This window comes from Neurospora hispaniola (assembly GCF_033458365.1).
Source record: "Neurospora hispaniola strain FGSC 10403 chromosome Unknown B0T23scaffold_5, whole genome shotgun sequence".
In the NCBI taxonomy this organism is placed as follows: Eukaryota; Fungi; Ascomycota; class Sordariomycetes; order Sordariales; family Sordariaceae; genus Neurospora; species Neurospora hispaniola.
Window position 1 is genome coordinate 2167939 of NW_026944410.1, and position 24945 is coordinate 2192883.

The 24945-nt window shown below is 52.0% G+C and overlaps 8 protein-coding genes across 8 annotated transcripts; 5 read left to right on the plus strand and 3 right to left on the minus strand.

The window, feature by feature from the left end:
• Positions 1 to 475: 475 nt before the first annotated feature.
• B0T23DRAFT_405484 (uncharacterized protein) lies at positions 476 to 1136 on the plus strand (the record flags this gene model as incomplete). Its single annotated transcript, XM_062839003.1, has 3 exons — positions 476 to 512; positions 796 to 874; positions 905 to 1136. The coding sequence occupies 3 exons, from the start codon at positions 476 to 478 to the stop codon at positions 1134 to 1136; spliced, it is 348 nt and encodes a 115-aa protein (XP_062691855.1).
• A 3472-nt stretch (positions 1137 to 4608) lies between these two features.
• On the plus strand, positions 4609 to 6086 carry B0T23DRAFT_405485 (Ssl1-like-domain-containing protein; the record flags this gene model as incomplete). The annotated part of the gene is made up of 2 exons (XM_062839004.1): positions 4609 to 5138; positions 5207 to 6086. The coding sequence occupies 2 exons, from the start codon at positions 4609 to 4611 to the stop codon at positions 6084 to 6086; spliced, it is 1410 nt and encodes a 469-aa protein (XP_062691856.1).
• Positions 6087 to 7204: 1118 nt separating this feature from the next.
• B0T23DRAFT_166870 (putative 4-hydroxyphenylpyruvate dioxygenase) lies at positions 7205 to 8650 on the minus strand. The gene has a single exon (XM_062832831.1). It carries the CDS (start codon positions 8521 to 8523, stop codon positions 7285 to 7287), a length of 1239 nt encoding a protein of 412 aa, XP_062691857.1. The 5' UTR covers positions 8524 to 8650; the 3' UTR covers positions 7205 to 7284.
• Positions 8651 to 9663: 1013 nt separating this feature from the next.
• On the plus strand, positions 9664 to 10762 carry B0T23DRAFT_166955 (uncharacterized protein). The gene has a single exon (XM_062832833.1). It carries the CDS (start codon positions 9854 to 9856, stop codon positions 10655 to 10657), a length of 804 nt encoding a protein of 267 aa, XP_062691858.1. The 5' UTR covers positions 9664 to 9853; the 3' UTR covers positions 10658 to 10762.
• Positions 10738 to 11256, minus strand: B0T23DRAFT_166988 (uncharacterized protein). The gene is made up of 2 exons (XM_062832834.1): positions 10911 to 11256; positions 10738 to 10855 (listed from the first exon to the last, which is right to left on the minus strand). Exons 1-2 carry the CDS (start codon positions 11054 to 11056, stop codon positions 10819 to 10821), a joined length of 183 nt encoding a protein of 60 aa, XP_062691859.1. The 5' UTR covers positions 11057 to 11256; the 3' UTR covers positions 10738 to 10818.
• Position 11257: 1 nt separating this feature from the next.
• Positions 11258 to 12578, plus strand: B0T23DRAFT_166911 (putative 60S large subunit ribosomal protein). Its single transcript, XM_062832832.1, has 3 exons — positions 11258 to 11713; positions 12043 to 12379; positions 12472 to 12578. Exons 1-3 carry the CDS (start codon positions 11651 to 11653, stop codon positions 12477 to 12479), a joined length of 408 nt encoding a protein of 135 aa, XP_062691860.1. The 5' UTR covers positions 11258 to 11650; the 3' UTR covers positions 12480 to 12578.
• A 1928-nt stretch (positions 12579 to 14506) lies between these two features.
• B0T23DRAFT_167006 (triose-phosphate transporter family-domain-containing protein) lies at positions 14507 to 16119 on the minus strand. The gene is made up of 5 exons (XM_062832835.1): positions 15867 to 16119; positions 15717 to 15784; positions 15420 to 15643; positions 14944 to 15351; positions 14507 to 14886 (listed from the first exon to the last, which is right to left on the minus strand). The coding sequence occupies exons 1-5, from the start codon at positions 15992 to 15994 to the stop codon at positions 14515 to 14517; spliced, it is 1200 nt and encodes a 399-aa protein (XP_062691861.1). The 5' UTR covers positions 15995 to 16119; the 3' UTR covers positions 14507 to 14514.
• Positions 16120 to 20521: 4402 nt separating this feature from the next.
• Positions 20522 to 22621, plus strand: B0T23DRAFT_167033 (FAD/NAD(P)-binding domain-containing protein). The gene is made up of 4 exons (XM_062832837.1): positions 20522 to 20624; positions 20767 to 20836; positions 20951 to 21382; positions 21437 to 22621. Exons 1-4 carry the CDS (start codon positions 20614 to 20616, stop codon positions 22475 to 22477), a joined length of 1554 nt encoding a protein of 517 aa, XP_062691862.1. The 5' UTR covers positions 20522 to 20613; the 3' UTR covers positions 22478 to 22621.
• Positions 22622 to 24945: the final 2324 nt, after the last annotated feature.

The following is a 24945-nucleotide window of genomic DNA, read 5'->3' on the forward strand; positions in this document are numbered from 1 at the left end:
TTAAACAAGTGTCGAATATTAACTGTTTGAGTAGTGTCGTGGTGCTCGGCAACACGAATGGATGTTATGGCGCGTGCGCTCTGTTGTTGGGGTCAATAGGGGCCAGCTTTGTCAAAGGTTCGTCGAGGGTTCTGGTGTAGCGGGTTGCTTGGTGGCCGGCGTCTCGGACAGGCAGAAAGCACTCGGAGACTGTAGCAGGACAAGGCGCGGTGGGACAGGGTTTGTTTCGTTCGGACGGGGCCTGAATCAAGATCAGGCTGGGTATACTTAGTGTGAAGAGGGACTAGTGCGGACTTGGTTGTCTTTAGGTGAATAGTACAAGTTGGATGTTGTTGACCGTCTGTCTGCGGTGTGCTGCTGCTGCTGGCTGTGCGGGTGCGTGTTCGGTAGGAGGACGGTCTGTCTGCGTGGATCCTTGACGACGGAGGTTTGGAGGCGAGGTGTACGGTAGACGGGAGGAAAGAAGACTAGAGGTATGGATGTTCGGCGGAGGATGAATCGACGGGATGTGGGTGTGTTAGGCCGGTGCAGCAGCCGGAACGGCCAAGTTGGAACTTCGGGGTCTCGACAACTGGACGAGTGGGAAACAAAGCCCTGGAGACCTGACCTGCACTCTCGAGAAGCAGAGACTTGAACTTGGCTCCAGGCGGACGGACGGTGCACTCTGGAAAAGGACGGGCGTGTCAGGGCGTGTTAGAGCGGCGGTGGGCGGGCTTCCTGGTTCGTCAACGTGGGTGGTCCAGTTGGCAGGCTCAGTCTGGAGGCTCACTAACCTGGGACAAATCGGTCTGCCAGTCAGGTGCAGCCGCAGGTGTTCACCACGGTCGAGAGAGGAAGGCACAAAAGCCAGGCAGGCTGGAAACTTGACTCTGTGGTGCGAGCGATGCCACTGGCCCCCGACTAGGTATGGACCTGCCTCTACCTCTACTACAGCAAACTTGCCGAGACCTGCAACGGGAACCCGTGGATGGAACCTGCCCGGGATGGAGCGAAAGTTGGCAGGGCCCCAGTTCGCCAAAGGGGACTATGACGTGATGGCCCGGACCTGGGGCGGCGAAGAGAGGCTGCGAGCGCGCGGGCACGGAGCTACGGCAAGGGGTGTTATCCCCTTTGGGCTTAGGTCAGCACAGCAATGATTAACGTCCACTGAATTGTCATGGATCTGCCTGATCCAAGCGCCCCATCGATGTCGATACATAGGTCGCTAGGTATGTACTTGGGGTACTTTCTGTATTTCACGTCTTGGGTCTGATCAACCACACAGCAAGTTGTTCCACATTACATAATGTGCGAATAAAGACATAATGTACAGCAGTGTTTGACGAGGCGCAAAAGTCAAACTTGGACGCAATCACCAGTTGGCAAAGTTTTTTTTTGTCATGCACCTCCAGCGTAGTATACATGCACAAGGTTGAGCTAGAATGATCGGGATGAAGATCGAGGCGTTTTGTCCCAAGGAACACCATGGGTGGAAAGTGGGCAGCTCGGGGTGGATTCCGCCGCTGATGACTCCAGTCCTCCAGTAGGTAGTAGTATACACTACTACACTACACTACTGTGCCGTGTGTGCTTCCGCAATGGCAAAGAGTCATCTTCACGTCTTCCATTCATGTCACCGTGTCTTCCCGCGATGAACGTCGGGTCGCGGTGTGATGGACAAACACTGAAACACTACAATATGCCAAGATGCGATAGAAGAGCGAACAGCGGCATGCCGAGGACACCTTGCAACCAGGAGCGATCGCATTGTCTTGGCCGATAGCAGGAGTGTTGGTTGATTCCCGTCATTCCCGTTGTTGTCGTTGCGTTGTACACACGCAAATGCAAATCTAGCAAATCTTCGGCACAAACCTCAGCGTTTCTTCAACCGGCGGCCGATAATCTTGTACGGTCGGGAAAAAAAAAAAAATATATATATATATACACTAAAACGTTAGTAGCCTAACAAACTTATCTTTCCACTCAGTCCCTTCGAGGCTTGGGCAACCTCGATACTGTTACTGCACTATCAGCACTAACTTCTGACCGGAATTTCCCATATTGAAACCGGGCAACCAAGAAGGCACGGGTAATCGGATGACAAGTAATCACTAGTGTTGTTTAGCAGCAGAAAACCGTTTCCAATTCAGCTCAAGCCCCATCTTTTATTGACACCGCATGTCCATGCCGCCATGCAATTCCCTTTCGAGCCCATGGAGACACCAAAAGGAGATAACGGCACAAATGATCATTGCACACCATTGGCATGTTGTTCATAATCAAGTTAGCGCTTTATGGGCTCATTTGGCCTCATTGGGTTGTTCTGGGTGGTTTGGCAACACCATCGATTCTGTGGCTTCGATCGACTCTCAAGCCTTGGATTCGTCTTGGTGGAGGCACCCGAAAACCTGGCTCGGGGCTGCCGTCTCAAAGGGCTTCTTTGAACGTGGAAAGGCTTCGGTGGAGTCGTCGGTGTGCATGGGAACCGGACAAGTGCAACCTCTGTCTCCTATCAGGCAATTTATGCTGCCTTCTGGAAAATGGACAGATCGATGCAATCTCGAATCCAGAATCCGAAGCGACTTGTCCTTCACATGACGAAAAGGGGCGCGTCTTGCGTTCCTTGAATCGCTTCAGTTGATTGACATCTACGACAATCTCTTCTTCTTCCAGGTGCAGCGTCCATCATCTCCCAACCCATCTTTGTATTTTCCAGCGGTGAGAGAAAGTTTGAGCTTGGAAGGCACGGGTGGCCACCCATTCGACATGTTTGCGAGTTTGACGGAAACTTCCATTCCATTCACGTGAGCACGATGGACTGACTGGATGTGTGGCTTGGAGAGCCGGTACAGACGGAGCTTCTGCTACCTGTATGTAGGGTTGAACGGATGGAGGTTAGAAACATAGGGTAGAGGCAGCGCCGCTGGCGTATTTTCCGCTGACCGCATCGCTTGACTGTCCACCGTTTAGGGCCAAATGGCGTACATAGGTAATACTGCCGCTTTCCCTTACAGTGCCTGGAGGCGGATAAACCATTCCTTGGGCGCAGCGACCGAGGAGAACCACGAACAATGTGGCCCTTTTTGTGTGAAATTTCGACCGCGTACGATCGCGAGTTGGTTAATTCAATTGCGCCCATACAAGCGGCTGAGGTATTACGTCAGAGGCGTCACAGGTCAGTCTTGGCCGCTGACCAGTGAGCGGGGATCTTTTGAAACCTCGGCCGAAGGTGCCGTGACGTAACGTCAATTCAGTCGGTGTTTCTTATTGGCCACCTGTCAGCGCGTAGGTCGCAGGCGAGCCACGATCAACCGCAGAGCTGGAACGGGCCGGCACGGGGCCGGTACATCTACATGTACCTCACTACTAACGGCGAGGCGACTCCACGGCGCAACCTTTCATCGCATTTCACGATCCTACAATACCTACATACGAAGCTTAAGTTCTGTCGGGCACATCACGCCAAGTACGCGGTCCGCTTTAAGGTCGCATCTTACTGCATTCCTTCATCGAGCATAACTCGATGCAATAATTATCTTCGATCTTCTCTCCCCAATCTCCAGTGAGGAGTTGTGCACTGCACTGTGACAGTTGGTTCGCTCAAGGTAAGGAAGGGTGTTTACCTGTTTCACCACATCACGAAACATGCGACTCACGCCATACTGTATCTGTCTCGCTGGTGACCTTGCAGATTCATTGGACCGCGATACTGAAACGGATATATGGACACATCAAAGCCGTGGACCCCGTTCCGTCGTCTGGACTCTACAATTCGGGAGAGCCGGTGCCCGGAATCCGGACCGGAACGGACAGTTGGACTCCCTGGCTGGCCGTTTTCCGCGTGGGATTCCCATCTCGCCAAGCGATTTGACCGCGAAAGTATCACGCACCCCCGCAGTACCGACGACGACCGATTCAATGATTTATCTGAGCCTTGTATGCCTACATACTCTTTGAGGTTGTTGATTACTTCAACAGTCTGGTGAACCCCGGGCACAAGCATGTGAAAGTCGCAGGCCGAAGGCATAGCCCTACATCGCCCCAAGACAATCTAGTGGCCCTTCTGGGTGGCGGGCACATCGTGTAGTATATACTTGATACATATGCACGCCCTTTGAATGCCGTGACTCGAAACCAAGCTTCAAGTCAGAGTTGACCTTCGCTTTGAGGTTGTGGTGAAATTTCACTGTCGAATTTCGAGGCCCGTAGTTACACAAGACGAGATGTCGGTACCCAGCACCGATCTGATTCGATTTCACAGGCCCCACTCTTCCTGCGAGGCTCGCAGTACATACGAGTTCGCGCATTTGGGGAACAGCCTTGCAGTCCAGTAAACATTTCCGGCTTCCACCACACACCACGAATCTCTGTTCCGTTTGCGCATTCAACCTCGTCGCGTATCCCCTTTTCTCCATTCTTTCTTATTTCTCTCCGGCACTTTCTCAGCGCGACAACCAGTACCCGGCCTCCCGATCAACACCTACCAGGGAGTTGTCTACACGAACACGACTAAAGGCCTTGATTCTCGAACTTCCGAACCCTCCACTCGTTTCGAAGCGACCCTCGAACTTCTCCCACTAAGAGAGCCAGCTACTATCCGTCAAACTATCTCGACAAACATACGCAAACATGGCTGACTCGGACGGCGAGTACGCCTCCGACGATGAGCTCAAGAGGAATGGAAAGAGGACAGCGGATGGGCGCAGCAAGCAAACCAAGGCGTCCTGGGAAGATGTAAAGCGCTCCTGGGATACCGTCTTGGAAACAGCAGACAGCGGCCTCTCCATCGCAGAGATTCGGGAAGCCGAGAAGCGGCGTCGCCTTCTGCGCGACACGACACCTCTTCAGCGTGGAATTATCCGCCATCTGATGCTTGTGCTCGACATGAGTTTCGCCATGGCCGACAAAGATCTGCTACCAAACCGTTACCGAGTCGTCCTAAATAACGCCATTGGCTTCGTACGCGAGTATTTCGAGCAGAATCCCATCAGTCAGCTAGGCATCGTGGGAATGCGCGATGGCATTGCTGTGCGAATAAGCGACCTGAGCGGGAATCCGGCCGAGCACATCGAAAAGTTGATGCAATGGAGCGAGCAACAAGACCCCCAAGGAAACCCGAGTTTACAGAATGCACTTCAAATGTGCCGAGGTGCTCTATAGTCAGCGCTACGGCCCCACCCCCTCCGTGGCAGAGGTCATTCGCTAACCGCTTCATGTTCTGGTACAGCCAAACGCCGTCACATGCCACGCGCGAAGTACTGATAATCTACGGTGCCCTCGTCTCAATCGATCCGGGCGATATACACGACACCATCAACGACCTCGTAGCCGACCGCATCCGCGTCTCGGTCGTTGGCCTCGCCGGCCAAGTCGCCATCTGCAGCGAGCTTTGCAAGCGGACGAACAACCACGACGGCAACTACAGCGTCGCCGTAGACGAGGTGCACCTCAAGGAGCTCTTCTTCGCCGCCACCACTCCGCCCGTCACCCGCACGCCTGAGCAAAACACCGCCAGCCTGCTCATGATGGGCTTTCCCAGCCGCACGCTTGCTCCGAAAGACCATGTCAGCTTCTGCGCCTGCCACGCGAAGCCCACGCGCGAGGGGTACACCTGTCCGCGCTGCGGAATTAAAGTGTGCCGGCTGCCGATCGACTGTCCGATCTGCAAGCTGACGCTCATCCAGAGCACGCACTTGGCGAGGTCGTACCATCATCTGTTCCCGCTCAAGGTGTTTGTGGAGGTTCCGTGGTCTCAGGCGTATAGGTCGACGGCGTGCTACTCGTGCCTGACACCCTTTCCTGCTAGGCCAAGGGATTCAGTGGCGGCAGCGCCAGCAGTGTTAGGTGGGAGAGCCGGAGCTAAAGGTAGCGGGAAACAACAGGACGGCGAACAGAAAAATCCAAAACCGGAACTCAAGGGCGTCAGCGAAAGCGGGCGGTATGCTTGCCAGGTATGCGGAAATCATTTCTGCATAGACTGTGATGTCTTTGCCCACGAGACTATTCATAATTGTCCTGGGTGTCAGAGCGATACGAGGGATCTGGAGAAGGATACGGCAGTAGCAGTACCAGAGGGCGGCCCTACACCCATGGTGATGGATTCCTAGAGTGAGGAGCATGCTACAAATGGCGGCAGATGGAGGACAACAATCAGCCGCTCTGCTTGAACGTTTCAGATTCTTCGGGTGGAATCGAACCGGACACTCTGGTTAAGAGCATCGATAGTATGGTATCGTGAACGAAAACAATACGATGAGCCGAAACAGAGCAGTTTCAAGGGTATGGCGAACATATCTGTCACATGGAGTGGTTGGCGCTGCAAAGAACACGAAAATATACACGGCATTACGATCAAAGATACCCAGACGACTTGGCTAAGAAGAAAGTCCAAAGTGGAACTCCCAAAACCAAAGCTGTAGGGGACACCAGCCGAATAACTAGAGACGACAGGGCCATGGCTTCTTCATGCTCTTTACCAACAAGGCAGTGCAAAAGGATACTAGCGAAAGGGCTAAAGAAATGACAGGATACAACGGATGTGAAATGGTCCTATAAATTCAAGAAGACGATTGGTTGGGTGTGGCGCATCTGTGAAGGAGATCGGAGACGGATATGGTTTTAGAAGAATGATCAAGACGAATCTTTGCGTATCAGTAGAGTCCCTTGCAAGTGTCGAGGGGAAAGAGAGGACGGGCACGCAATGTATCATATATGTGGAGTGATACGGCAATGTTAGATTTTGAGACCATACCAGCATCATCATTGGCGTACTAAAAAAAAAGCTAATCTTCATATGTCCACACTGTTCCAGTGATGTTCCGACAAAGGCAAAATCCTGCCCTTGAACAAATCGGACAAATTATGTGCAAGGAGGTAAGACTGCGTGGTGAGAGACAAGTGAAGAGCAGAATGCGAAAGGAACTTGTTGGGCGATCATGACTGGCGATTTATGAACAGGTCAACAAAGTTTTCAATCCCCTCGTTTGTATTCGAAGCTGATACACCACCGTGAATTCGCTCATTACATTTTCACACCGTAAGATTTCAGAATGACCAAGTAAGCACGTGTCAAAATCATCGCATGATTTGCATAACTTAACTATGCCAAAGCTACTTCTATGCTCCACTTCTTGGTTTGAAGCCATATCGAAACCACAAACAAGTACGCCTGCAAGATGCCATGCTAAGACCCTTCCGGCCAGCTCCCCTGCCGGCCGACCCCCAAGCTTTTGTGCCAAAAAGATATCATACAAGAAAAGAAAATTTGAATCGTCAATCTCATCACCCGACCTTACGCTCCCAACCTTACAAGTTGCCGCGCTCAGCCTGCTCCCTCTCAATCGCCTCAAACAGACTTTTGAAGTTACCAGCGCCGAAGCCCTCAAAGTTGTTTCTCTGGATAATTTCTATGAAAACAGTCGGGCGGTCCATCAACGGCTTGGTAAACAGCTGCAGCAGGTAACCACCTTCGTCATAATCGATCAGAATGTTAAGCTTCTGGATGGTGTCCAGGTCCTCCTTGAGCTCCCACCCACGCTTCTCCGTCTTGAGGCGCTGGCGGATGGTGTCATAGTAGGTGGAGGGCACGTTGATGAACTCGACGCCGCGGGCGCGCATGGCGCTGACGGTGGAGATGATGTCGGGCGTCAGCAGGGCAATGTGCTGCACTCCGGCGCCCGAGTTGAAGACGACGTATTCCTCAATCTGGGACTTCTTTTTGCCGGGCGCGGGCTCGTTGATGGGCATCTTGACCAGATTGTTCTCGGACGCCATGACGATTGAGTTCAGAGCCGAGAACTCGGTGCAGATCTGCGAGTCGTCTACCGACCAGAAGCGGTGGAAAGAGAGACACTGCTCGTAGAAGGCGCAGGCGGAGACCATCTCGTTCCAGTCTTGGTTGCCGACGCAGTGGTCGATGCGGGCCAGGGGAACGCTGGGGAGCTGGACCGTGGCGGAGGAGGGGGCAGCGGTACGGAAGCCGGGCAGGAAGGGACCGTTGTAGTCCGCCCGGGAGATCAGGGTGTGCGTGGTGTCGCCGTAGGTACGGATGACGGCGGTGCGGACGCTGCCGTGCATCTTGTCGGTGAGCGTGGTGGGCTCCTGGACAACGTCGGCGCCAGCGGCAACGGCCTTGTGGAAGACGCCGTCCACATTGTCGACTTCGAAGGCTACGTCCTTGACGGCGTCGCCGTGCTTCTCCAGGTGTTCATGGCACTCCTGAAGGAGCTTGCGGTCCGCATCCGAGATGGGCTCCTCCTCGGGGAGACACTTCTGGGAGCGAATGGGGGAGGTGAAGACAAAGCGGACATCCGCGTTGCCAACGACGTATGAAGCAAAGTACCGGCTGCCGGTCTCAAGGCCGCGATATGCGAGAGTCTTGAAGCCGAAGACAGTGTTGTAGTAGGAGGCAGCCTGCTTGGCGTTGCCCACCCACCATGTTACGTGGTCATAGCCATTGAAGTTGGAAACCTCGGAGGACTGAAGAGCGTAATCCGGAGTCCCGTTGTAGTTGCTGTACTTAGAGGATATGGCTGATGGGGACATGCTCACGGGGTGATGTATAAGCTATGCTGAGTCGAAGAGATAGTGTACGATTGACTGGAGAGATGGGTGGCAAAGAATGATGAGTATAGCTTGATGACTATTGAACATCCATATGAAAGGGGAGAGAGGGAGACTTATAAGCCATGGCAGGTGGAGGGGAGTGACGAGTTGAGATGAAGAGTCGGCTCAACGAAGCAGGTGTATTCCCGCGTTCCGTTCCTGTCGACTTGGGACCTATCATAATTAGCAGAGATCAACGGACGTCACAACCCCCCTCTCGATCAGTTCCGGTAAGCAGACCCCTTTGCGGCCCTTGCACCCCCTTCAACTGGCCCTGTGAGGTTGGCAGGCCGGGGGTATGGTCCGCTTCAGTCGTATGTAGGCAGGTTGCTGCGGGTAACGGCGCACGGGGGAGGCAAACCGGCGAGTGTCCGCACATCGATCATAGTGTGCGGTAACAAGCGCCGAGCTGGTGCTGTATCAACCCATGACTACCCATGAACCATAGTCAATACCCTCCCTCTGAGTGGTTCCTCGGTCTTCATTGTCCAACTACGCTCTTGATGAAACCGGGTAACAGGAGGGCGGCCAAAAGAATTGACAGGTTCTGACGGATGACAGCGGAAACGGAAAGCGATTCTCGATGTTGGGGTGATAAGCCGAGCTGCCAATTTGGGGTGTAAGTGACCTAAGCGGCCATGTTCAACCGCAGCCGCCCGCGGGACCATTTGCAGAGGCGGAATCAGACCGATGGAACGTCGATCCCTGGAAAAGCCGCTCAGAGCCGACGGTTGCCGTGGGGCCGCGTTGCTGTGGTCTTACGTCTGCTTCTCCAACCCTCTTCAACCCCTTTGTCTGCCCAAACAATGCATCTGTTGCAGATACGCCGCGCCGAAGAACTTGTGGGAAGGTCCATCATGAAAATCCTAGACAAGATGCGATCCCCGTGACGCTCATTGTCCCGAGCCACAGTGCACAAAATCTTGTGCCTTCCGCACTCCATTGGCCGTAGAGAGGTTGGCCTTTCGGAAAGCCGATGCCTTGAATTGGGGGATTTGATGATTGGTCCTAAGATCCATCGTGACCCTTGCATTCCAAACATCGTATCTTCGTCATCTCGACATCCTTTTTCTTCCTTCTCAAACACAAAAAGTGTACAACCTCTTGCTTATCAGTCTTGAGTCTCGTCATTGACATTATTTCGAATGTTTTCTTGCCCAGCTACCACCAAAAGTTTCTGGACTTTAGCTGCCAACATTGACGTTTCGCTCTCTACACAAGCACGGCTCTAGACGTTGAACCATATAATACACCACGGCAAACCATCGCCATGGCTTACGTCTCATTGAGCACACGGGATCTCAACGTCCTCGAGAAAATCCAGGACCCAGAGTACGATCCCGCCCGGATAGTGCAAGTCGACATAAGCCTGCCAAAAGACCCCAACTTCAAGGACCAGGCCGTATATGACAAGGTCGCCCAACTAGAGCGCCAGATCATCCTCTCCATCCAGCAACTCGAGCTCGCAAATGCAAAGCCTGCAGCGCATGGAACGACCGACGTGAATAAGACCATTCAAGGCTATCGCGACTGTGTCACCCAGCTGGGAAGCCTCATCCAAGAATACCCAGAGTACGCCAGTGCCCGCAACAACAGGGCGCAGGCGATTAGACGGCTAGTTGGCGATTCGATGTTGATCTCGGGCTCCCAGCAGCTTCACCAAGCACTGATTCGGGATATCGATGACGCCGAGCGACTGCAGATGGCTGAGACTGCTCTATCTGACCTTGATCGCGCCATCTCGCTCCTGACCCCTGCCACGCCCCAGACCAGATTGTCCCAGAATGTGGTTAGGACGCTTTCCAGTGCACACACCCAGAGAGCCGCCATCTATCATATGACGTCCAAGTTGATGGAGTCCGACACCCTTGCTGTACCACAAGGTCGACGAGAAGGAAGCTGGAACAAGCTGGATTTCGAGGAGAATGCCTCGAGGGACTTTGCTATGGGTGGCAGATATGGCAACGAAATCGCGAAAGCACTCGCTGTGAGCACAAACCCAACAGCCAAGCTGTGTGGACAGATGGTCCGGGAGGCGTTAAAGAAGGAGTACGGGCCGGCCTATTCGGCATGAGGGTCAAGGAACTGGCGATGCTGGACAATTATAGAGAGTTGTTTCTGTAGGATAATGGTGATGAGAAATTTTACGAAAATGAAGGCGCGACCATGACCGCAACCGGCTGTTTCTCGGTAGCAAGTGACTGCATCATGTTGACATGATCAGATAGTAGTAGCTTACGAGCTCTTGGCAGTCGAGGTGAGACCAAGGCGCCTATATATAGGTTTAGCACGGGTCGTAAATCCCCGCAGGAGAAAGTGAAGCATACCGACGAGCAATCTGGAAGATATCCTGGGTGGCGCGGCCTTTCTCCTTCTCCTCGCGGTTGATTCTCAAAGCCGCAGCGGAAACGCCGATGAAGACGGCAAAGATGGGATCCGCAACCCGGGAGATGATGTAAACTGGGGCAGGCATTCTGTGTCGAGTACAGGAGATGTTTGGGTATGTTTGAGTGGTGAGAAGTCGACCGAGTGTAGCGGGTTGATGTTATTCAACGAACCAAGTTGTCGTGAACTTGGAGGGTAATTGGTGATAACGAAGCGAGCTGGCAATCACTTGAAGAAAACGCAACTTTTGGGCATTGAATTTGGTTCAGTTTGCATTCATTCACCTTGACATTTCACTCCAAAGTTCCCTTGGCTTCCCCAGCGGCAGGCCCCGTTCATGCCCCGCACGCAGTCCACACTTGCAAGTCTTGGCAAGGACAGCTCCCGAGTCTCGGGTTCTATGGACGACGCACAGACCAGGGCTTAGTCATCAGAGTGCGCTGCTGTGCCCGCTCGAATTTTGAAAGCCCACAAACTGGAAATTATTTCGGGAAAGACTTCAACACGGTCGTCAGCTACTTGTCTCTGAGCCTTACAACCGACTTCAGGCAAGGCCCCGCTGGATCACTGAGTACGTCCATACTGTCCCTCTGCGTTTTTTGGTTTTTTTTTTTCGACGCGACTCCGAGTTTCCCGTGTCGTTCACCCCCTCTAACCTCAATCCACCACAGAATCAGTCAAGATGAAGTTCTTGAAGACGTCGCGAGTCTGCCTCGTTACCCGGGGTCGTTATGCCGGCAAGAAGGTATGCTGCTACACCTGCCACACCTCTACTTTGCCCACCCGACCGGAAATCCTCGTTGTCTTGTCCCGTGTCGTCCGAGTTCCGTCACCAATCTCGAATTTTGACCAAATCGATCGGAGGAGAAACGAGTTGCTGCAGATTTGCGTTGGACCAATGGCGTTTGGGAAGGAAAGGGACAAACGACCGACGACCGATTCCGACTGCTGCGCGACAACGACGCGATGGGGGAAAAGACAAGCCGAGGATTGATGGAATAGGGGAACTCTCGCAACGAGATAATGCGAAAAGCCGAAAACACCATGATCGCTGACTGATTGTCCTTGGTTCAGGTCGTCATCATCCAGCCCGTTGACAACGGCTCCAAGACCCACCCCTACGGTCACGCCATCGTTGCCGGTATCGAGAGATACCCCAGCAAGATCACTCGCCGCATGAGCAAGACCCGCCAGGAGAAGCGCTCCAAGGTCAAGCCCTTCATCAAGGTCATCAACTACAACCACTTGATGCCCACCCGCTACACCCTCGAGCTTGAGGGTCTCAAGGGCTCCGTCTCCGCCGAGACTTTCAAGGAGGTTTCCCAGCGCGAGGATGCCAAGAAGACCGTCAAGAAGGTTCTCGAGGAGCGTTACACCTCCGGCAAGAACAGGTGGTTCTTCACCCCTCTCCGTACGTTTTCCCGTCCCCCCACCATACCTTCTCCCTTCTGTCTCGCAATCACTCAGGGACAAGGACGCGCAATACTGACATTGCATCTTTAGGTTTCTAAATTAGTCTTCCACTCTCGGTCTGGGCAGGGCGCATGGTTTTAGGGGGCTGTATACAGCATTCATCCAGGGAATAAAACTTGAGGCTTCCTGACTAGTCTGAAATTAACGGCAAATTGAAACAAGAGAGATGACGACCATATCAACCATTCCACTTTCAATTCATCCACGTGCGGGCATTCTTCAAGTCTCAGCCATCTCATCGAAGGACATGGATCTGCGGATTCCAACTCTTTGAAACGGAGGAGGGGGATTGCCCCTGGAGGGAAGCACTTCGAAAACAGAACAGCGATCGATACCCATAGACCGGCGACGGATAGTGTTCCTGGTCGCGAGCCCCATGAAAGGGACTAGATACATCAACTTGATGAATCATTGAAGCAAACGAATGACGGGATTTGGAGACAACAATGGCCAATGACTTGGGTCAGTATATGACCATGATGTGAGATGTGTTCACCTCGCCCACGTGCTTTCACTAAAATACACACCCCTTTTTCTCCCTCTGGCCGCCTCGTCGTTCAAATGCTACTTGGTTTGTTGCGTTTTATTGATACGCAATGCTGAAGCAAGCGGCCAAAGTGAAATTATACATCACAGTCCGGAGGACTACTTGAAACAACATCCTACAGAGAAAATATCGATATGTCAATGGAGCATACTCGTACCTAGACCTCAAGAGGTTCAGAAACACATATGTAGGCAGGTACAGGTGGACCATCCAAGCCGTTGCCTAAGCATCATCTTCCTGCCCTCCACCGTGACGTCTTTCATCTTCAGATACCTTTGCTCACACTTGCTAAGATGCTGAAGACCAAGACACGTCCTTATTCACCTCCCTCAATGCAGAAGCCGCACTCACACTTCCTCATTGTTTATGCCATGAGGAGGCAATATTGCAATAGATGAAGAGCATAAAACATTACACAAGTCTACCTAATCTATCTAAAGTCTCATCCCCCTTCACCTTTCTCTTTGAGTCCTTGGTTCTGCCATTTTGCCTCTCCTCGAGAACATTTCATCAACACAACTCACCACCTCTCCAATATATTTTTACCGTGTGTATGGGCCATACTCAAGCTAAGCTGAATGAGCATCTGGTTTTATATCCAGCATCCTGGCCACACCGTTAACTCCTAAGGATAAGATTCCCCGCTCCCAGCTCGTTAGGACAATAGCCAAAAAAAAGAAGAAAAAAAGAAAAAAAGTTAAGTTTTCAGGGGACGGAACATCTTTCCTGCCTGGTAACTCGAGCAAATTTCCAAAAGATACGCTAATTGACCACATCTGAGCAGTACCAGTTCGGAATGTATGGCAGACAACCGAGATATCTTGGTCCTTAGCAATCACGGCGCCGATTTCTCGAGCTCCATGAGCATTCACTTGCATACGCTTCACACCTACAAGTCCTCATTGATTCAGGTTCATTAACCATGTATTCCTGCCAACCATTTCTATCCTGTCTTATCATATCAACCATATGCCTGCCTGCAACCGGCGCCGCTACCCTCGTTCATTCCGTTTCCGTAGTCTCAGAATTTCCTGGTATATCTATCACCTGTCGCCCATTTGCCCCCTTTCTCTCTCTGCCTTTGACGTGACTCTCATTGTGACCCTTTCTCCTCTCCCAAAAGTTGATGTAAAAACATAGCTAAAGCAAAGCGAAAAGCGAAGTAACCAACTCTCATGACCTGGCTAGAGAAAATGACGTATAACCTAATTCGACGTGATCGGCGAAGAGAGGAGGTAAAAAAAACGCAACATGGAGAGGTCTTTTGTACCTGTGAGATTCAAAGAAGACAAATATTACCTGCCTCTTTCATGCTTCCCTACTGGCAAAGCGGCGAGAAACCCATGTATATCCTTGAGGGTGTGTCGTGCCGAATGCTTGAAAGTGTGAGAGACTTGCTGAAGAGGATTACAAGGTCGGTATTTTATAGTAGTAGACACCAAATGACAACATCCCCTTTTGCAGAATTTGGTTCTCTCGCGTCCAACTCATGCGCCGTTCCCGCACATTAACTCCTTGCTCCGAGCTTAGGCGGACATCCCGATCTTAGACTTGGCCTCGTTGAGGTACTCGGTGGGGTCAATTCCAGCAGCATAGTTGGGAGCGAAACCGCCGAGCAGAGAGAAGACAATGAAGACGGAGAGGAGGATGATTGAAATGCGACGGAGAACGGGGCGGCGGTTGCCAAAGTCAGCCCATTGGCGGCCAGCCTCGCCGGCGTAGCTCTTGATGGTCTCAGCGCCAAGCTTGTAGTAAACCATACCGCCGAGAGCAATGCTGTAGCCGAAGAACTGGGTCAGAGTAACTTGGCTGCCGTAGATGACCATAGAAGCAACGACGAGCAAGACGTCCTTGAGGACACCACAGAGGGTAAGGACGAGCGACGAAGTCTTGCCAATCTGAACAAACATCTTAGTAAGCCGCATTGAACAGTATCAGCCATATATCCAACTTACCAAGAACACAACGGAGACGTTGAGGCCGAAAGCGCAGAGGCCATTCAAAAAGAAGTAGAAGAGGCCAACACGGTCGACGTCAGCCATGGTAAGTCTGGGGACTTCCCAGAAAAGAGCAACGACGCCGTTCATGAGGGCGCAGATGGGAGCGAAGTAGTAGAGCGAAACCAAAGGATCCATCTTGAACTCGGCGGAGCTCAGGAGACGCTGAACCATAGTAAGACGAAGAGCCTCGAAGGCGACACCGGCGATCTGGAGGATGACGCCCAACCAGACGAACTCGAGCTCGCCGTACGAAGCAATAACGACACCGACAACGATGACAGAAACGTTGAGGAAAACCCTCATGTTGATCTGCGACACACCAAGGGCCCAGCCGGAGAGGAGAACAGCGACAGGAGTCGTGGCCTGTATTCCAAGCGTGAAGTGTTAGATCTTGTTGATCTACTAAGCGAAGCGCATCTTTTGGTACTGACCTTGAGCATCTGGATAAAGGAAACACTGAGGTAGAGGTAGGTGAGGTTGCCGCAAATCAAGCTCAAGCTGAAGAAGAAACCGATCGGGACAATGGCGCGCAGATAAACCTTGCCCGTCATCTTAACTGTCTTCCTGCCATCGAGCAGTGTGGTGTATCGAGCAAGGATCTGGGTCATGATGGTAGAGAAGGCCAAGTGGTAAGTGGTCAAAACGACCGGGAAGTCTGCGTTGTCGTCTCAGTATCCGTTGTCCTTCGACAGGTCCCTTTTCGGCTATCTGTATCGGGGCTTCCTTACCGAATCCTTTGGCGGATAGAATCCATTTATTGAACAAAATAACGGACGAGCTCATTGCGATCCAGATGCTGCAATCGCGATATCAGTCAACCGAACACACGGAAACTTAGTAGGCCTTCCCGCCATGGGCGGAGGAGTGTCGTAGCTCACCTCACATAGAACGCAGGGTGGATGGCACTCTTCGGAGGCTGGGCCTTCTGGGCCTCTGGGTTAACGGTGGGAAGGACGGCATCTCTAGGGGAGTCGCCCGACGCCCGGCTCTTCTCTTCAACGCCCATTTTGTGGTGGGTTGTAGATTTGTTGGGGGACTCCAAAGGGGTAGCGATGTGATTAAATGTAGTGCGAATCCGAAGTTACGTATCGGACTCGAGGTTCAAAACGGGAGTATTGCGAATGACGTCGCGAAAAGACTCTGGGCCTCGATGGGAAGGGCTGAATCAAGTCGAACAAACGAGCGGATGGTCGAGCTGGAACAGAAGCCGGGACCGAAAGGTGGTGGAGGAGGAGCTGCAACGGCCGGCAGTTCAGGTCATGCAACCTCGCCAAGTGGAAATGTACAAAGGGGATGCAGAAGGATAGATACACCGAGCCCCGCGTTTTGCAGTTCTGGAGAATGAATCCGCTCTCTGATCCGTGGGGGGAGGGGTTCGGTTTGCGGTCGACTTTGTGATTCCGAGGAGTCGGGGCGCAAACTTGGAGCTCTGGGGAGGCGAGATGATAATAGAAAGGCAGAGCCCGTGACGATGGTAGGGAGACGGAAGCAAAAAGAGAAGAAATGGGGACCGCCTCGAAGGCATGCCAAGGGGCGCCAAGGGGGTGCCAAGGGGTGTCACAGATCTCTTGAAAGCGATTGAGGCGTGCGAAACCTAATGGGGGAGCAGGAGTTCCAGACTGGGGAGAGATGCTACTCTTTTGGGTTTGGGCTTGCCGGCTAGGTGGGTAACTCTATTTTACTCGCTGCACAATGTGCTGACGCAGCCTTGCCCTGGAAGGAACATCGCAGAGGGCAGACCAAAAATCATATTGAAGCGGAAATTGGGACGCACCACAGAATGGATCGGATGTGCAAAAGACAGCCAGTGAATCCAGGGTAAATCGGTCCACGAGCGGGTATAAGATACACGGCCACGCTTGCACGATTTTTGCCTTGTATCATCACCGGCATCACCACCCTCAGTCGAGCAATTGATGTCCACCATCTGCATTGCCGTGGTTTCGCGCAACTCCACTCCATCTGGAATTGCCTTGGAAACAACGGTTGATCTCTTCTCAGATGGCCACTTCGCGTGTGGGTGCGCTCCTTAGGACCGAGCTCAAAGCCCGTGCAGAGCTGTACCTGACTGCAAGCCCACCAGTTGCACAAGGGAAGGCAGGGTAGATGTTACTACATACTGGATTGAGCGACCCAGTTGAGGCTTCCAGGGATACCATTGGTCGGGAATGTAATCGTCAAAGCAGCGACAAATAGGGGCAAGATAAGGGGCAACGTGCCTGGCGACGGAAAAGTAAACTTGTGGTCCGCACAAGCACGGAATACCCAAAAACGACAAGATGGACATCCTGGGAACTTGAAGCCACCCGCCAACTACCGTCTCCAACAAGTATCACGTCTGATTTCAGCTTGGTTAGACTTTTTGGCTTCTAGCGAGAATAGATTCGTGAACGACGAAGCTCTGGATCATGGAACAGGGGTCAACAAAGACGGTAGACTAAGTATATGCACTGCATATCGTCGCGGCTGTAACTTTCAAAAAGTCCACTGCGTCGACCTGAGAACCAACTTCACCATCTCCATTGTCTGGATCAGCGAAGCAATTACTCAGGAGGAACCTCATCACATTACAAGGTAACACAGGTTTGGGGCGAAGTAATGTGAAACGAAGCTGTTTGCGAAGCCTCCGAATGGGCAGATGATTGTCCCCCACGAAGAACCATACATTGTAGCCGTAGAATAGGTATTGCGATAAAGAAAAGAAGAAAAAAAGAAAATAAGGCGGAGCTTCATCTTTGAAGATCGTGTGCAAGTTACTGACTCGCCTTCCCCGCTTGCCGTGGGATTTGTCACCAACGCCCGTCCTTGACATTTCCAGAAAATACTTGGAAAAGCTTGATACTGTAGCTGGAAAGGCGAGTGCTGCGAAGACCGTTAAAGGAGTATTTCACTTATGTTGTCAGAGTTTATTTTTAGTCAGGTTGTTCGCCGGCTTCGCATTATCGTTTCGGGAAGTCAAGTGCTTCCCATCAAGCAGCAAGAGTTGGGTTGGCCTGGCGATCTTGAGGTGTCAGGAAGCCGGCATGTTGCGTGCGTAGAGAAATTGCTCAGCGTTGAGGGGGGCTAAAGTTCGTTCTTCCTGCGATGTGCAAGTCAAATTGAAGCAATGCGTTGATATGGGAGTTTGTCCATCCTGGATCTAGCCTCTCTAACTCCCGTCCGATCAACAGAGTGTGTGCATCCGTATCACCACAGGGACACATGCATTTCATGCTGATGCAGCTCGTCCTTGCAAGTGCGCAACAGTGCTGTCATTCAACATCTGTATGTAAGTATGTGCCCGATTGACGTTGTGTCTCTGTGACAGCCTGTGCTTTGATTGAGAGCCTCCAAGCCTTTTGCCCTACTCGCATCGAATTTGTTGACATGATGTACGGGCCTTTTGAATGATGGGAAGTGGTCTAGTTTCTTGAGCAGTAGGTATCATATCATGTGCCCGCGCAGAGGATTCGTTTCCGTACTAAAAGGCACAAACATCACACTTTCTTCCTATTTAAAGGGTTATATGAAAATGGTTTCATGCGTGACTTCAGCATCTTACTGGTAAAGCCTCCCGTGTCACACCGTGAGCCCATTCGGTGCAACCTGGCGAGGGCTGGCTATGATGCCCTTGGCCAGGGACATATCGATCTTGTAGGCAGATTGTTGTTTGTTCGCCAGACCACATAGCTTTCTCGTTCAACTATACTCTTTACAGCGGACCGGAAGGAGTTCGACACGGAGGCCTGTACTCCGTAACCCAGGTGAAAACCCGGCGCGTTCGCCCTCCTCCGAGTCTTGAATCGTATTGATGTCGAGTCCGCGATATCGAGTGGAAGTGCCTGAATCGCGGTATACACACATAGGTATACTAGAATCTGGCCCACCACTTCCTATCTTGTATCGCATAGAATACCATAGAGTTCTGTTATGCTTCACACTTCTCACCTCTCCAAGAGAAAACCGTACTTTTTTATGTCATGCTGGTCGTCCCCAAAGACTGCAGACGGAACGCCGTCGTCAGCAGAAGGGATAGACAAAGAGGTAAAAGCTTCATGTCAGGGATATATAAACACGGTGGCTGTTGTCTCGTAACGAGCTGGAACTGAATGTATGTACTCTTGCAGGCCATGCCATGTGAGATACCGCTCGCTCGCATTGTGCATCTCGAGTTTGATTTTCAGTGACACACTTTTCTCTCATTCCTTTCGTTGTTGATCTGCTGAAGATCGGCTTCTTCTCTTGCTTTCTTTGACTACATGGTTGCGGATGGCGAACGTCTCCAGTCATGCAAAGCTGTGGCGGGCCCTGCGCTTGTTTCATCAGTGCGATCAGCAACATACCATATCCCTCGCAATTGAAGGACTCCAGATGATCAGTGATAAGAGACTGGGACGCGGGACTGGTGGCAGTTCCGGCGTCCAGAGTTGACAGCCATCAGAACGGTTCAGGCGGTGAATCCGTGACCGCAACGTCGTCTCTTGGACGCTGTGAATGCATGATCCCAAACAAATCGATGCAAACTACACTATGGGAAGGCAGCTATGTAACGACAGCAGCCAGCCCACCTGCAGTGCAGGGAACTAGCATACCCTGACCGACTCGAGCTTCGACGACACTTACCCCGCCGACCACATGTGCATGCTTTGCCGGTCGAGCCCGTGTTGACAGAGGGCCATAAAGTAAGTAGTGTACGATACGCGAGGGATGAACAGTTTGTCCGTTCAAAGAGCGCCGATGTGGTAGTATGGGTTAATCTTGCGGCTGACTGGTAATCTCTATTTTGTCTGTGATTCCTCCCTGGAAGAGCAACATCCAATGTCAATCGGAGGGGGGGGTTGCTGTGATGCCCTCTGCACCGCGAAGCTGAGAACAGCAGCGAGACTGCGAGATGACATCGTAGCCTCACCCGCCCTCATCTAAGCTCCTGCATGCCGTTCCAGGGGTATCCCCGCCAGCGTCCGTTCTGGTCGTTTTACATAGTACACAAGTGCGGCCTCGATTTGGCAATGGCGCACTGCGGTGCCCAGTTGTGCCACACACCACCCAGAAACCGTCCAGAGTCCCGTGTTTTGCCATTGAGGTTCTTGAGAAGTTGTGGTCGCAGAGAGGACTGGCGAGACGGGAGTATCAGCCCAAGTCAGGGCCGGATTGTCAAAGTGTCAGGGTCAGACCAGGGGCGGTCAGGGTCCAAGGCGGGATGGAGAGGGTCCCCCCGCCCAATCCAGCCAATCATCGGCTCGCTCTCCAGCTATCTGGCGATGCCCCTGGCCACATAATTTGGGGCTGCCCCAACGTGCCCCTCCACGGCCCTCCATCAGCGCCATCAGCTCGTGGGTTCTCCTTTTCTGGCCCACGGCATGTAGGTAACGTTGGGTTATTACCACTCCGTCCGTATCCATACCTCTAGGCCTATCATCGACAGCTTGAACCGCGATCTGAACCTCTCCTCGATCCCTCATAAACTTGCCTCCGCGCCCCCTCGATCTGTTTCAACCCGCTTTCGTCTTTTTCTGGGGTACCTCCTTCCTTGCGCCAACCATCAACTCAACGGCTTCGGTTTCCTTCTTCCTCACGCCCGGCCTAGGCTTCGACTACCTTATACATATTAATCCTCAATCATACACAACGCAGATTTATTCCACAATGGCTGATATGTGAGTTTCCTACCTCGCTACCGACCTCTTTGGCCCGACACGTCGTGTGTCCCACCACTGCAGCTGCTTGCAGTCAGCTCGTCTCAGCGGGCTTCAAAGGTTATATAGTGGCTCTGTGCTAACCTCTTCGTCTTTGTCACAGTAATGTTGACGTTCTCGTTATCGGCGCTGGCCCAACTGGTTTGGGTGCTGCCAAGCGCCTCAACCACATTGTACGTGTCCCCCGCGGATACCCCTCCTCCTCATCCTCCTCCCTGCTTTCTGTACACCGCCGTGGAAAGTCATTAGGTGAATACCTTCAGCTAATCCTTGTGTTCAATCTCTAGAACGGCCCTTCGTGGTTGATCGTTGACGCCAACGACAAGGCCGGTGGTCTCGCCTCTACAGATGTTACCCCTGAGGGTTTCCTCTATGATGTTGGTGGCCACGTCATCTTCTCTCACTACAAGTACTTTGACGACTGCCTTGACGAGGCTCTTCCCAAGGCGGATGACTGGTACACACATCAGCGCATTTCCTATGTGCGCTACAAGGGCCTCTGGGTCCCCTACCCTTTCCAGAACAACATCTCCATGTTGCCCGACGAGGACAAGGTCAAGTGCGTCGAGGGCATGATCGATGCCGCTCTTGAGCACCGTGTTGCCAACACCAAGCCCAAGGACTTCGATGAGTGGATCCTGCGCAACTGTGGCGAGGGTGTTGCCAACATCTTCATGAGGCCCTACAACTACAAAGTCTGGGCCGTGCCCACCACCAGGGTAAGAAGCTTGTCCTGTCGTCCGACATGGAACCAGTGCTAACTGTCGCCCCAGATGCAATGCGAGTGGCTCGGCGAGCGTGTCGCCGCCCCCAACGTCAAGCTTGTCACCAGGAATGTCATCCTTAACAAGACTGCCGGAAACTGGGGCCCCAACGCTACCTTCCGCTTCCCTGCCCGCGACGGAACCGGTGGTATCTGGATCGCCGTCTCCAACACTCTACCCGAGAAGAACAAGCGCTACGGCAAGCACGGAGAGGTCACCAAGGTCGATGCCGAGAAGAAGATTGTCACGCTCGGTGACGGCACCACCGTCAAGTATGGCAAGCTCATCAACACCATGGCTGTGGACCACCTTGTTGAGAAGATGGGCAACCAGGAGCTTGTATCGCTCTCCAAGGGTCTTTACTACTCCTCCACCCATGTCATCGGTGTCGGCATCCGTGGCGAGCGTCCTGAGCGCATCGGCGACAAGTGCTGGCTCTACTTCCCCGAGGACAACTGCCCCTTCTACCGCGCCACCATCTTCTCCAACTACTCCCCTTACAACCAGCCCGAGGCCGGTGCCAAGCTGCCCACCCTCTACAAGGCTGACGGCTCCAAGGCCAGCTCTGATGAGGCTAAGGAGGGTCCTTACTGGTCCATCATGCTCGAGGTTTCGCAGTCTACCGTAAAGCCCGTCGATGAGGAGAATCTGCTCAAGGACTGCATCCAGGGTCTCATCAACACCGAGATGATCAAGCCCGAGGATGAGATCGTCTCCACCTACCACCGCAAGTTCGACCACGGCTACCCCACCCCCTCGCTCGAAAGAGAGGGTGTCCTCAAGGAGCTTCTCCCCAAGCTTCAGGATATGGACATCTGGTCCCGTGGTCGTTTCGGCAGCTGGAGGTACGAGGTTGGTAACCAGGACCACTCGTTTATGTTGGGTGTCGAGGCTGTGGACAACATTGTCACCGGTGCTGTCGAGCTGACCCTCAACTACCCCGACTTCGTCAACGGACGTCAGAACACTGAGCGCAGGCTCGCCCAGTCATTTGTCTTTGGCGTCAAGGAGGATCAGTCGATCCCCGCGAGGTCGGCGCTTCCTAACTAAGAAAAGGAAAGATGGAGGAATCGAAAACTATATCTCACTTGGATGTGGACAATTGCGAGATGAAGTAAGGATATACGCAGAGCATGAGAGGGAGGAAAATCTTGCACTTGCATAACCATGATAAATTAGCACACGTTACTTGCTTTTCTTCATTTATGGAGCACATGAGCTTTGTTAAAACTTAATGATAAGAGCACCCAGCCACCGGGCTGTCCCGCATTCGTGGTCCTTACCTCTCCTGTGTCTATTCAGACTATTTTTTGACCATTGATGCCTTGAATTGCCGGATCAGGGCCTAATGATGGGCACCCGATTGTCTTTTAGTGCGGAGTCGATCTCCCGCTGATGTCCTGTTTCCTCGTTTGGGCTCGAGCTAAGGTTCGGCTTCCCGCCATTTCGGGAACAACATGAGGCCATTTCGGGATAACCATAAGCTGTTGTTATGAGTTGTCCTTTCGGATCTGGATAGGTGCCCGGACTTTGGACCCCTCGCGGCATTACCCCAAGCAGATCGGCCCATTCGCGGCCCGCCGTTGCTGCTCAATTACTTTTAATGTGTTTCGGAAATTGGACACGTCAAGTCCCTCTCCTATTTGTACGAGTTTCGGAGATAACTAGAGAGGGGATAAAATCAACCGGTGTGGGTGTTTCGGAGACAAGGCTGACTTTCACTTGTACTGTCTTGTTGACTGACCGCCGGCTGGTTAATCGGAAGGGCCACTTGGTTACTTACTCAGCTTGATGACCCATTGTCCAGTTTTAGCAAGGTGATGAGGCTATCAACAAGTGATGTAACAACATCAAACATCGACTACTGTGACAGTCCGCCTCTTCTTTCATTTGTTCGTTTCCTCCCCCCACAAGCCCCAGCCTTTTCTTTAACCAGATAAGACGATACGGGCAGACCATTGTCCCAAGATCATCTGAACATCCATAGCCTGACCCTGCGTGTTACATATCATATATATCATCCATGCTTCAGCCACACATCATACACAGATTGACCACCCCGGATCTACATACATGTACTCTAGCCACTTAACATGGTACGAGGACTCAGCAGGAGACGTACGCTGTGGCAAATTTTCCAATGCCCGATGGTCTGTCTGTTCCCAATTTTGGAAGTCTCTCCCCTGACTAGGAACTCCACGAAGATAGATGATCGGCAGGAACTTTGTCAGATAGACGACACTGCCAAGCTCTGATTGCTAGTGTAGTGTACTTGGACTACTCAACGCGGGCTACTATACCAGTGTATATACGAAAAGACTTTCAAGATCGGTGGGATGCTGGTAAACAAGGCCTATTACCGTGTTAGAGCCGCAATTAGTTCACAAAAAAAAAAAAACGCCGTTCATCTAGTCTACTATTATACCTTGGCTTGCCAAAGGCTGGACTGAACAGTCCCCGTAGTCATCACCGCCCGGGTTTACTTTGGAAGGAGAAAGTCCTCGTGCCCTTCTGTTGGTAATCTTGATCTAGACGACTCAAAGAGGGAGGGAAGTTCAAAAGGAATACTCATTGCGTAGATCAAGCACGTGCATATCTCTCGGGACCTCTCGAGACCTGACAATGCAGTCCCACGACGCGCGGAAAGAGGGGGGGGGGAGGGGAGGGGAACACAACATAGGTTGCATAAGTTCCCTGCGGCAGAGCATCTTTTTTCTTGTTTCTTTTTTTTTTTCTTTTCTGTGTGAATCATCGAGTTGATTGACATACATTCACCGTTCTTTCCGAAATCCTACATTCAAGCTATAGGTAAGCTAGAGAGTGTCGATATAGACCACCGGTAGCTGGTCCATAGTCTGACTTTTCCTCTTTTTTAAATTTTCCCGTCGTGTTACTGACTACCGAATTCCGAGTGACGTCAACGGCGCTTGGCTTTTCCGAGTTCGGATGAATGATATCTATCTATGTTGTGTAACATAAGATGATGTATAGCTGCTTATGCGGGAAATGAGTTGATACAGGGAACGAACGACATCTATTGATGTTTGGAGAGCTCTAACGACAAGGTGTTGAATATATAGCCTAGATAGTGTTCAATTAAGCAAGAGGACATACACTCTAGGTATTCCCTGATTGTTGTGTATGCTAAACAGACACTAGTCTCATGTATGTATGTGCGGGTAGGGTATGGACTGATAGATTATCAGAGTAGGATTAGGCTGGGCTGGTCGCATGAGTGAAATATAGCATGAAGAATTGGATGGGCTTGGGAACTTGGTTTGTCATAGTATGCCAATGTGGCGATGAGGCTGTGGTAAGGTACACTGTAAGTGTGGTGCAGAAAATACACTAGGCGCCGTAAGAAGCTGGTCTGGTGGGACAAAGGAGATTTGAAACAAGCACATGAGGTATCGTCGCAAAGCGCCCGAGCATATCGAACGTTGTGAATGAAGCGATTCAGATTTTGATGAGGTTCGGTTGCCGCCGTATCTGATCTGCATCACACACACGCTACGTCG